This window comes from Apus apus, chromosome 10 (assembly GCF_020740795.1).
Source record: "Apus apus isolate bApuApu2 chromosome 10, bApuApu2.pri.cur, whole genome shotgun sequence".
Lineage (NCBI taxonomy): Eukaryota > Metazoa > Chordata > Aves > Apodiformes > Apodidae > Apus > Apus apus.
The window spans coordinates 21,264,104-21,276,278 of NC_067291.1; the positions used below are offsets into that span (position 1 = coordinate 21,264,104).

The 12,175-nt window shown below is 58.3% G+C and overlaps 1 protein-coding gene across 1 annotated transcript in view; it reads left to right on the plus strand.

The window, feature by feature from the left end:
• The window catches only part of FRMD5 (FERM domain containing 5), a 66,049-nt gene extending 53,907 nt beyond the window's left edge, over positions 1-12,142 (plus strand). The window contains exons 6-14 of the mRNA XM_051628888.1: positions 573-696; positions 1,632-1,719; positions 2,528-2,616; positions 3,325-3,388; positions 3,834-3,925; positions 5,454-5,528; positions 6,039-6,107; positions 6,217-6,323; positions 9,306-12,142. Of these exons, the coding sequence (XP_051484848.1) occupies positions 573-696; positions 1,632-1,719; positions 2,528-2,616; positions 3,325-3,388; positions 3,834-3,925; positions 5,454-5,528; positions 6,039-6,107; positions 6,217-6,323; positions 9,306-9,880 (1,283 nt within the window). The 3' untranslated portion in view covers positions 9,881-12,142. The remainder of the gene's footprint in view (positions 1-572; positions 697-1,631; positions 1,720-2,527; positions 2,617-3,324; positions 3,389-3,833; positions 3,926-5,453; positions 5,529-6,038; positions 6,108-6,216; positions 6,324-9,305) is intronic.
• The last annotated feature ends 33 nt before the right edge of the window (positions 12,143-12,175 follow it).

Here is a 12,175-nt window from a genome sequence, read left to right on the forward strand (position 1 = left end):
AGCGTGGTGCAACACCTGGGCACCCAGTGAGGACCAGCAGACTGTTGGGAGGGCTGGGTGGCACTGGTGTGGTGGTGACACTGGAGTGGTGGAAGAGCACCTTGACATGCCCTTAGCACCCAGGTGCTGGGTGTAGGTGGGCTTCCCCACCCAAGAGTGCTCAGCTCAGCACCTTGCAGTCCCTTGGTGCCCCCTGGATGAGCTGGGAGGATGCACCCAGCAATCAAAAAAGGCAAGTTTCAGCTCTGGAGCATTTCTGAGTTATTTTACAGTGCTGGTATGTTCCCTCTATTAGTGTTTTCAGCAGAAATCATAAAAATTAATGTAATGTCTGCATTTTGCTGAGGACCTGAGGCTGGAGGGAATGAAATGAGAACAAGGTCCCTTCATCCTGTCACTGGATGCAGTTGATGTCTGACGAACGATTCCTCCTGATGGGAAGCATGACCAGGGCAGAACAGCATTCCTGGGATGCTTCCAGCCCTGACCCGGCGCTGGCGCTGACGACGCTGCCGGGATTGGGGGTGCAGGGATGGACTCTGCTGTTCCTCACTGGTTCTGTCTCCTACCAGCTGAGATCGGGGACTACGATCCAGGGAAGCACCCAGAAGGCTACAGCTCCAAGTTCCAGTTCTTCCCCAAGCACTCGGAGAAGCTGGAGAGGAAAATTGCAGAGATCCACAAGTCAGAGCTGAGGTACCGGGGGGGCTTTGCTGAGTGGGAGCGTCGGCTGCTGCAGGGATCACTGATGCTTGGCTGATCTTTATCCCTGGGTGGGATTTTCAGTCGTGCCGTGGGGTGAGCACTCCCTGCTCCAGCCTGTCAGCCCCAGCTGAGAGCTTGCAGTGCTCTTGGGAAAAGCAAAACCGCCGAGCAGAGCCGCTTTGAGAGAGCTGGTGCTTCCCTCACCGAGAGGGAAAGGCGATCAAGCAGCCGAGGAGGAGCTGCAGGAAGTGCAGACAAATACATGCAGCAGCAATGTGGAAAAACCAGCTCAAGATTCCTCCCCCTGCTCCGGGCAGGGCTGAGGGGTTTCTCCCACTCCTGGGGCTGTTGGGTCTGCCGGCACAACCTGTGGGACCCCTGGTTTCCCCTGGTCGAATGGGGACAGTGACCAAAACCCCTGTAGCTCCCCTCCTGCCACCCCCACTCTATGGACACGAGGCATGAAGGGCTGTCAGCACAGCCCTGTCCTCTCGTGGCACTGGCCGCGCCTCCGGAACCACATCCTGACTGGACGCTGCTCCGGCCCCGGGGGTTTCACCTCCCAGTGCCCCTACCTGCTGTGGGCTGCTGCTTCCCTCTGCCTGGCAAGAAATGCCCGTGCTTGCCATAGGAAGTTCAGCCCCAGATTCTGCAGATGCTCCCGGGATTTGGTCCCTCCTGGTGCTGCCGAGCCGGCGTCTCCCGGCTCCGGGCGGCTGGGTCGGGGCTGGGCTCCTGCTGCACGAGTGGTGCTGATGTGCGGGGAATGTGGTGCTGATGTGCAGGGAATGAGGTGCTGATGTGCAGGGAATGTGCCGTGGCTGGTGCTTCTCATCCTTAACAGAAACCCTGTAGCTGGACGCTGACTTTTATGTTCATGTCTCCCATGGAATACTCTTTTTTTTCCCCTTTCCTCCCTCCCGCAGTGGGCAGACACCAGCTACTTCAGAGCTGAATTTTCTCAGGAAAGCCCAGACTCTCGAGACCTATGGGGTTGACCCACACCCTTGCAAGGTACATCAGTTTTCTAAACACTATTCCTTGCAGTGGATTCCTGGCTCTGACCCGCACTGAGCTGCAGAGGTGCCAGTGGCTGGTCCCAAGTCCCATCTGCCCCCTCCAGTGGGCAGAGCTGTGGGCTGTGCCAGAGGCAGCCAAGCCAGGAGGGGAGAGGGGGGCGAGGACCCCCCAGCCCTGGTTAGGGAGCTGTGAGAGAGGTTTCCTCATGCAGGCAGTCAAATGCAAAGTGAACCACAGAGATATCTCACCTCTGGGTTGAGCCAGGTAGGGGCTGGGAGAAGAGGGCAGAGTTGTAACCCCAAGCTGGGGAGATCTGGGGCACGGGACATCCCAGCTCTGCTTGGTGCTGGGACACTTCATGCCACGCCTGGCGAGAAACCACAGCGGGCACCAACCAGGCATCCCTTGTTAATGATCACTGCCTGGAGCCCAGACCTTATGATTAAGTGAAACTGCTGCCTTGCTCCCTACGTTACACTAATTACTGGTTTTAAACTGTCTCGATGCCGCCCAACTGCGCTGGCTGAGCAGGGCTTGGAGGGAGTCAAGTAACGGGTTTTTACCATTTTCTGGTTTAATTAGTAGTGAAAGGGCTGGTGGGGCACTGCCTGCCCTGCTGGTTCCTTGCGAGGGAGCTGCCCTGGGATTCAGCTGCAGGTTTGGCTGTGTGTGCAGAATGCTGCAGTCCAGGAGGGGCTGTCAGGAGCCTCTGCTGCCACCGTTAGGGCTGCGGGCTGCTGAGGGTCTGGGAAGCTGTGCTGGCTTTGGAATATTCTCCTGAGAAGTTGCCGTTGTCTTCCAGGATGTGTCGGGGAACGCAGCGTTTTTGGCCTTCACTCCCTTCGGTTTTGTTGTTCTGCAGGGAAACAAGAGAGTTCACTTCATCAAGTGGTGAGTTCCCTCCCGGCTGCTCCCCCAGGCCCATGGGTGCTGCAGGGCTGGGCCACTGGTCCCCATGTCACCCCAGGGTGCTCGAGGGGCTGGGTGAGCTCCCGTGGGCAGGGAGGGTGGGTGATGCCTGCCCCGGGTGCCCTCCTGGGTGCACTCAGGGTGTCCCTTCTTGCCCTGTCTCACCCCCGAGGAGCCAGGAGCCTGGCTGTCCCCATTGCTGCCACTGGGCACTGCTCCTCCAAGGCCCCTCAGCCCACACTGCTCAGGACACCTAAGGGCTCCGTGTGAGCTGTGCTCTCCTTATTTGTTTTATTGCCCCAAACTCCTGATTTTCTATGTGTGTTGTCATTAACCTGCATTGCCCGTGTGTTGGCCAAGCCCCTGAGCCCTCCCAGACCCCCCTGGACCCACTTCTGTTGTTCCTCAGTCTTTGCTGTGTCTCAGCTTTTGGCTGGTGTGTCCCTTTTACTGGCATTGCCACCTGGCCAGGACCCAGAGACTTGGGGACGCCCTGGCTCACCATCAGCTTCATCTCAGGCCACCCTCCTTTCCAGGCCCCTCTGGCCACTCCATGGCATCTCCCAGGGACTGAGGACAGGGTCTGGAGGCTGCCCCGCCACCCAAAGTGCCAGCTCATCACCTGCAGCTCCTGGCCAGGCTGGGGTGGCCTCCACACAGCCCCTCACCTGACTCTCCTTGTCCTTTCAGGAATGAGGTGACCAAAATGAAGTTTGAAGGGAAGACTTTCTATTTGTACGTAAGTCAGAAAGAGGTGAGTGCTTTCCTGTCTTGTGGCACTTCCCAAGTGCAGCTGTGGTCCTGCCTTCAGCAGATTTCTCCTCTGCCTGTGGTGCAGGGACACGGACACAGTGACAGGGACACGGGCACAGTGACAGGGACACAGTGGCAGGGGCTGCAGCTCGGTGGCAGTGCCACGGTCACCTCCCTGCTCCTTGCCCTGGGTGCTGGAGCTGGCAGATGCCAGGTTGCCCTCAGACCTCCCACAGCTCCTGGCCATGGCTTCCCATGGGATGGTCCCGGTTCTGTGGTACCAGCATCTCATGGGCTCAGTCCAGCTTCACCAAATCAGCCTGAAATGGCTGAACTGGGCTCCCATGTGAGCCACCAGCAGACTTAAAAAAGGTTTTTCTGGGCATTCAGAAGGGCCGGGCACCGCTCCCCTCGCCCCCTGCCCACTCCTCACTCATCTCCCTTAGGAGAAGAAAATCATTCTCACCTACTTCGCCCCGACACCCGAAGCCTGCAAGCACCTCTGGAAGTGTGGCATAGAGAACCAGGCCTTCTACAAGTAAGTGTGGGGTGGGTGGCACCACCCCGGGGGTCTGTGCCCCCACAGCTGCCCGGGGGCTCTGTCCAGGTCCTGGGGCTCAGGTATGGGCTGTTACCTTGTCCTGGTGGCCCTGGCAGAGTCACCAGCCACCATGAGCACCAGTGCCTCCACCCTGGGGACTCATGGGGTCCCTCAGCAGCAGGGACAGACACCAGCAAACCTCAGGGAATATTTTTCTGACCCAATATTCTCAGGTGGGTTTTTCAGAATGGCTCCTCAGGGTCTGTTTGTGCTGGATCTGGTGCCATCACCCCCCTGAAGTGGAGGCTGTCCCAGGGTGCTATAGCAGAGTCTGCCTTTCCATGGGGAAAGCTCAGAAACTTTCAACAACAATTTACTTCCAGCCTCCTTGGGAACAAGTTAATTATCCATGGGAAAAATTCAAGGGACTGTGGAGATGATACACATTCTGGGCTCCAGCTGCCAGCCTGGGCAGTCAGGGACTGCTGGGGGACCCCTCTGCAGCAGCTTTGGGGACGCCCAGGCTGGGGTCTCACCTGAGCGTGGGCAGCTCCTACCCAGGGAGGACAGGGAAGGTTTTCCCCTTACCCAGCAGCTCTGAGCTCCCAGTTTGTGGCCACCAAGGCAGGTTTCTGCCCTTGTTCTGGCTGATTGGGCTGCCTGAAAGGGTCTTCAACCAGCAAGGGAGAGGCTGGGGACTGGACTGTGCCAAAAAACCAGGGAGTTGCCTGTTGGAATGGTTTGGTTTTACCATCCTGCTCCTGTTGTGCTTCAAACCAGCCTGCTCTGTGCTTTGTAATGAGTTTTCTTTTAATCAGCAAGATGGGAGAGAAAGTGTGTGATGTATTCTCTCTGGGAATGCCGCAATCAGCCCCTGCAATCAGCAGGTTTCGTTTCTCATTATATTAACATGAAATGAAATTGCAATATTGCTTTACAAATCTTTATGATTAATCATGTCAGTGAATTACCACTGGATTATGTGCCCTGTGGGGTGGGCTGTGGGCTCAGCTGAGGTGCCAAGGGTGAGGAGGAGAGAGGACTGTCCCTACCAGTGGTTTTACCCACCACTGGCTGGGCTGGTTGGACCACCTCCTGGTGGTCCCAGGGGACCCAGTGTGAGCTGCAGCCTGAGCCCCCTGCAGCCATTGGCAACAGATCCATCCAGGAGCCTGGGCAGGGGCTGGGTGCTGCTCTCACTGCCAGCAGGGTTGGGATGTGCTATGGGGGGTGATGCCGTGATGGTCCAGGCATTCGTGCCCCCCCAGTTGGTGCCACTGCTGCTGGTGGCTTGCTTCGTTTCTGGTGGCATTTCACATCTCCAGGGCTTTGCTCTTGCAGTCTGGCCCTGCCGTGTGCTGCAGCCCCCAGCGGGGTCGGTCCGGTGGGGACAGCAGCGCTGTCCCCAGAGCTGGCAGCCCCGCTCACCGGCCGCGGGAGCAGCCCCGGGCAGAGGCTCCGCCCGGAGCGGTGCGGGGCCGTGCCCGGCAGCCCGGGATGCTCTCACAGCTCTGGTGCTTTGCAGGTTGGAGAAGTCCAGCCAGGTCCGGACGGTCTCCAGCAGCAACTTGTTCTTCAAGGGAAGCCGGTTCCGATACAGGTAAATGCTGTCAGTAAGAGCAGCTGCTGGGGGCGTTCCAGGTGCTCCCCTGGGTACCTGCGGGGAGCAGGTGGGGGCTGCGGTGGTTTGGGGACTCCCTGAAGGTCTTCCTGTCACCCGGGGTCCTTCCGTTGCAGCGTTGCCACCTCAGCAAATCCATCACTGCTTCCTTCTGTGTTTCACAGCAACATCTTTCTCCCCAGCCCCAGAGCTGCAGATTTTTGGAGGGACAGGCATGGGGGAAGGCAGAGGATGGGGGCTTTGAGGTTTGGTTTTTGAGAACAAGGAGAGCAGTGAATCCTCACAGTTCCTAAATTCCTGGGGGTGCTGCTTCTCCCTGGGCCTGGAGTGAGACCCCAGACCCATCACCCTGATTTCCAGCCCATACTTCTGCTTGTCCCTGGAGCCACATCCCGTGTGTGCGGGGGCGGGGCCGGACTGCAGGGGGTGTTTGTGTTTCCCCGGTTCGGTTCTCCCAGCCTCACAGCTGCTGTTCTTGGCCCCCTGCAGCGGCCGCGTGGCAAAGGAGGTGATGGAGTCCAGCGCCAAGATCAAGAGGGAGCCCCCCGAGATTCACCGGTAAGAGCCCGGCAGCCCCAGCAGCGCGGGGCTCGGTACCACAGCGGTGGAGAGAAGCAGGCACCGCGCGGGGCTGTGCCTCTGACACTGTCCCTGTTCGTGTCCCCAGGGCAGGGCTGGTGCCGAGCAGGAGCTGCCCCTCCATCACCCACGGCCCCCGCCTGAGCAGCGTGCCCCGCACCCGCAGGAGAGCCGTGCACATCTCCATCATGGAAGGTACAGCACCGGGCAGCTCTCCTGCCACTGCCGGCGCTCGGGAGCTGGGGCAGCACCGCGGACCCCTGCACACACACCCCTGCACGCCCCACATCCAGCTGATTTTTGTAGCCACTGGTGCTGATGTAGGGACGCTGGGGCAGGTCCCTGATGTGTCCCCAGGGCCTTAGGGGAAGGCTTGGCAGCACAAAACCCTGCTCTTGTGGCTTGGGGCCAGTTTGGTGTCACAGTTTGGTGTCAGTAGCTGAGTGCAGGAAAGGGCAGTGGGGTGGAAGTTCCTGGTGCAGAAGAAAAGCTGAGCAATGCAGCAATGGTAATTTAGGTTAAATTAGAAATAACAGCAAAGGGGGCTGCAGCTGGGGTGGGGGCCATGTTGCGGTGGGATGCACCTGGGAAGGAGGATTGGCACAGGGCAAAATGTGTGACCAGGATGGGCTGTAGGCAGGGACAGGGTGCAGAGATGCTTCCTGTCCAAAGGGACAAGCCCCTCGGAGCAGGAAAGGGATTTATTTCCACAGAGGGAGCCCAGGGCTGACGTCTGTGCTGAGTTTTGGGGCAGGAGCTTGCCTGGCAGCTGTGGCAGTCCTGCAGACAGGGTCACCTCTGCTGCCCTGGTAAATGTGAGCACTGGCTCCTCCACCTCCCCCATGTGCCTTTAAGAGCACATTAAACAGCCTCCCAGAATAAATTACCCTGAGCTGGCACAGCCCCCTGGCACCACCCCTGCCCAGCAGCTGCTTTTCGTTGCTCTCACTTCAGCTTGGTCCCGTGGAAGCGCGGGAGCCCAAAATAGCCCTGACCGGGGCCAGCGGCACCAGTGCCGCTTGCGTCAGCCGTGCTGGTGGGCGAGCTGCCCTTCCTGCTGCCCGCCGCCGTCCCCAGGGGCTCCTGGTGCTGCAGGCCAGCCCAGCCACCATGGTGAAGTGTCTGGTCAAGATTAAAACCAAAGTCAACGTCCACCTGCGGCTCATCAACCACTGCTGCCGGGCCGTGCGGGTGCGGGTGCTGGCGCTGGGGCCACGGCTGCTGGGCCGGGCTCTGGGGGTTCTGCCGCTCCTCCCGGCTCTCCCCGGCCTCGGCCACGACGCTCTGCATGGCCCTGGGGATGCTCCTGTGCCAGGTAACATGGGGTCTGGGCTCTTCTTCAGCTGCAGCATCCCTGGGGGTCCCCGAGGGTCCCCATGGGGTCCCTGCGACTGCAGCCTTGGGGGGGTGTGGGATGCGGGATGCAGGGATGTGTGGCAGGGAGGAGCAGGCAGGGGTCCCCCCCTTGCTGGCTAGATGCTGGGTCATTGTTACCACAAAGCAGCTCCAGTTTTGAGGCTGGACCCAGCTTTCTCCAAATTTTCCAGCTTTTTATATCAGGCTTGTGGAGGAGGCTGAAGGCAGGAAGGTTTGGGTCTTGGGGGGGGGACCAGCACTGCCCTCACTGAGGTGAGGGGCAGGGGGAAACCCCATCAGCTGCCCTCTGGAGGAGCTGAGCTGCTGCCTGCCCAGTGGGTGCCCACCTGTGAACATGGGGGATGTTCACAGGAGCTTTGTGACACTCCAGACATAGCTGTTGGGGTGACAACGTGTTTACTCCTCGGCTGCGCTTGTCGCGTTAAGCCGCGCTGGATCCAGAGGCATCCAGGGAGGATTTACAAGCAGGAGGTTGCAAAACCCCTGGGAACGCGGGCAGGACACGCTCGGGCTCCTCACTTCCTCCCCCTTGGCAGTGCATGGGGCCAGGGCACCCGGTGGAACCGTGCCATGGTGCTTTGGTGCACAGTACCTTCCCAGCAGGGGGGACGACCAGTCCCAAACCCCTTGCAGCTGGGTACGCTTCTTTCTGTGTTTTGCAGCCCATGCCCCTCTCCCCAGCCCCAGAACTGCAGATTTTTGGAGGGATGGGTGTGGAGGGGACTCCCCCGTGTCCTGTACCCAGGCTGGGCACGGAGGGCAGCCCCACTGTGAGTGAGTGTGCAGTGGGGGGGGCTGGCACCCAGCCCTTCGTGTTTTTGTGGGTGTAAAATATTTCCTTGGTAGTGAAGCGATAACAGCTGGAGCTGTTGGCAAAGCTGGTGTGACCTGCAGTCTTTGAGCAGGCTGCTCTGCAGCTCCCACCAGCCCTTGCATCCAGGGCCTGAGGTGGGCGAGCTCAGCCCCTCATGGCAAGCAGGGGAATCCTTGCCCGGGGCTCCTGCAGCAGGGCTGGCCGTGCTGTGTGCGCAGGGCTCTGGTTAGCTGGGACCCTGCTGTGGCTCTTCGGGGTGCAGGGCTCTGGCCAGGAGGTAAATCATAGCATCACAGCCCGGTTTGGGTGGGCAGGGACCTTAAAGGCCATCCAGTCCCACCCCCTGCCATGGGCAGGGACATCTCCCACTAGACCAGGTTTTGCCAAGCCCCGATCCATAAGGATAAATCTTAAGGATTGCCCAAGGGCTGCAGCAGTCTTGGCTGTTTCCAGCGGTGAGCTGCCAGGTCCCCAGCTTGGGGATCCTCCAGCTGCCCCAGCACAAACCCCTCGGGGTGTGTTCCTGCCACCCCTCAATCCCTGCAGCCCCCACCACTGCTACAGCTGCATTTCCCAGCTCATCCCAACTTGGTGGCAGCATTGCCTGCTCCTGCGTAGGGACTGGAACTGCAGAGGGGCCTCAAGTGTGGCCTGGACAGCTGCCCGGGGGTGTCACCTCAGCACAGTCAAAGCACACGGAGGTGTTTGTGACTGACTTGATGACCAGCCTGGACTGCCAGCCAGCAGCTGTCAGGGACAGTCACAAGTCACACAGGTGGTTGAGTGTCACTGCTGCAGTCACCAGTTGCAGCCAAGGAGCTGCTATGGGCTCCAGGGACAAAAAGAACAACAAGCAGGTGGGTGCTCTGTCCCCATGGGAGACACCGGGCCAGGCAAGTTGGGGGCCAGGGGGGAACATGTATTTTCCAGTGTCAGGAGGAACTCCTCCTTCTTCTACAGCACTGATTGTCCCCTGTCTCCCCCAGGTCTGGAGTCTCTGCGGGACAGTGCCCACTCCACCCCGGTGCGCTCGACCTCCCACGGCGACGCCTTCGCCAGCCGGAGCGGCCGCGCCGAGAGCAGCGAGCGCGTGGCCGTCATCGCCGACGAGAACTACAGCCCCGCGGACAGCGTGCTGCCCACCCCAGTGGCCGAGCACAGCCTGGAGCTGATGCTGCTCTCCCGACAGGCCAACGGGGCCCCGTGCAGCATCGAGGAGGAGAAGGAGTCGGAGGCCGGCACGCCGGCGGCGGCCGAGGAGGCGGGTGGAGAGCTGCGGGCCCTGTGCCCGGGCACCGGCAGCCTGGGGGCGGCGCAGGCCGAACAGGTGAATAAGTTTCTTTTAAGTGTTCTCCGTTTGCTCCTTGTGACATTTGGACTCCTCTTTGTTTTGCTCCTCCTCCTCATCGTCCTTACCGAGTCCGACCTTGACACTGCCTTTTTCCGCGATATCCGCCAGACCCCTGAGTTCGAGCAGTTCCATTACCAATACTTTTGTCCCCTCAGGCGATGGTTTGCCTGCAAAGTCCGCGCTGTGGTAAGCCTGCTCATTGACACCTGAAGGCAGGAGGCGGCACCTAACTAGCCGGGGGCCTGGGGAGAGACCTGCCGCCCTGGGCGCACACACTAACCCTCCCTTCCCGACCCAGAGCGCACGCGGCCCAGGAGGCATCCCGGGAGGAAGGGGGGTGGGCGCAGCCCCGCAGCCTCCTCTTCCCCGTGCTCCCAGCCCCGGAGCCCACACAGCTCTTTACCAGTTGGATTCTCGCCGACGTGCACGTGACTTCGGAAGCACGGAGTAACAAGAGGAGTTGATTTTACTCTTGCCCCACCCCTCCCTTCATTGTATGAGCATCAGCCGGGAGGCTGGCGGTGCCATCTTATGCAGGAGCTTCAGCAATGGTGCTACTGAGTATTAATTTAACCACTCGTGTACTCTTACATTATGAAATCCGCCACTGTGCACCCACCACCTGTCCTGCTTTGCAGCCATCCCTCCCGGGGCCTGCGCGGGGCCGTGCCCGGGGGACGCGGTGGGATGGCCCCGGCTCACCCCCCGGCCCGGCAGAGGGGCAGCCCTGGCCCCTGGCTGCAGACTCGACCCTTCCTCACTTCTTTTTCTTCTAAGCCTTCAAGTGTGGTCGGTGCTCCCGAGGGCAGGGAGGGGACACCAGGCACCTCAGCCCCACCTGGGCACACCCCTAGTGACCCAGTTGGATTTATCAGGCAGACCTTCAGCCTCCAAAAGGTGTACCTGCTTTGTACAAAAAAACCCCACCAAAAACTAAAACTGTTCCAAGGTCTATTTTAACAACAAAAAAGCTATTTTGTTATCAAATCTAATCAAGTCTTTTTTTACTTCGTGGATTGGGTGACCGCGGAGCCGAGCGGGTCACGGTGAGCAAATGGTTTCAGAGGAAACACTTCTGTAGCCTGGAAGCCTAACACTGGATTAACCCCGTGCTAGTTTTGGGATAGAAAAAGGAGCTCTGATTTAGTGACTTGTCTGAAGATAGAAAGGACAGAACAACAGGAGTGGAGGTGACACTGAACAAGCCAATGAACAACCAATAGATTGACCTGTTCTTGAGAAAAAATTAATAAAACCAACTCATGGTACACGTGACATAACCGGGACCTTCAGTGACCTGGGAAGCAGCCGCCTATTCCCACAGGGAGCAATAAAAGCCAGTTCTGTTAAGTTTGGGTAGAGAAGTTGGATGTATTTGACAAAAAAAAAAAAAAAAAAAAAAAAAAAGGTGAAAACAGGTGAGCAAGTTTTATTTCATCTCAGGGAGAGATTTTACGTAAGCTGGGGCCATAACTGCAGTTTTACAAAGCCTGATTTCCGTGTTCTTGTCTCTGAGCATCCCACCCGCAGCAGGGCAGGAAGGAGCTCCTCCTGGCGAAGGAGCGCGACGATGACTTGGGTTGATCCACCGCCACGTCGCCCGGACACGGAGCCTTTGTCACGGCAATAAAGAGAGAGGCCCCCTTCACTAGTGCCCGTCGGGGAGGGGGACAAAGCCCCACGCCCTCGTGTCCCACCGCCCACTCACAGCACAAGGGCCGAGGAGGGTCTCGCGCAGCCCCCGGGCAGGCGGGCGGCGCCGGGAGGATGGATTTTAACACCACATCCTGTTTTATGCAACATAGCGAGAGTAACTCTTAGTGTAGTTGTTCCTACCTCAGCCCGTAGTTCATGGTGTCTCTATGCAGTGCGTGGTAAGTCCCAAACCTGCCGTTTCTCACCCCGGGCTGACGCTGCTGTGTTCCCTCCTCCTCACCCCGATGTGCTGCGTGGTCCTAACGGCAGAGCCCCCCAGCGTGGGACACGGTCCTGCCCAGACCCTTCACCATCAGCTTCTCTAGAGTAGCGACCAGCACCAGCCCTACTTCACCTCTGCAGTTCCCACCCAGCGTTTTACTGCAAAAACCACAAGAACTGGTGATTTTTTCATGGTCTGTTTTTTCCTGTACGTTCCATCTTAAATCTTGTGTTTCACGACCCGTTAGTTTTACCTTGTCTTTATATTAAAATGTTGTTTCCATAGGTTCTTGTATCAGAACAAGAAGGAACTCTCACACTAGCGTACTGCATCTCTAAGCAGTAGATGGTAAAATACCTGAAAATGTGAATTTCTTAGTTTTCATAAAGAAAAAAACCCTAGAAATTAACCTTTCATGTGCCAAATACTGTAAGTTACATTTTTTCCTTCGACGTGTACCTTTTTCTACATATTCAATACCTTAGTTAGCATAAAATCATTGGTGCCATGAGAAGTATTTTTAAATTTAAATAAATATTTAAATATCATGAAAACCAGAGTTGGTGTGAGGTTTGTTCAGCACTTAC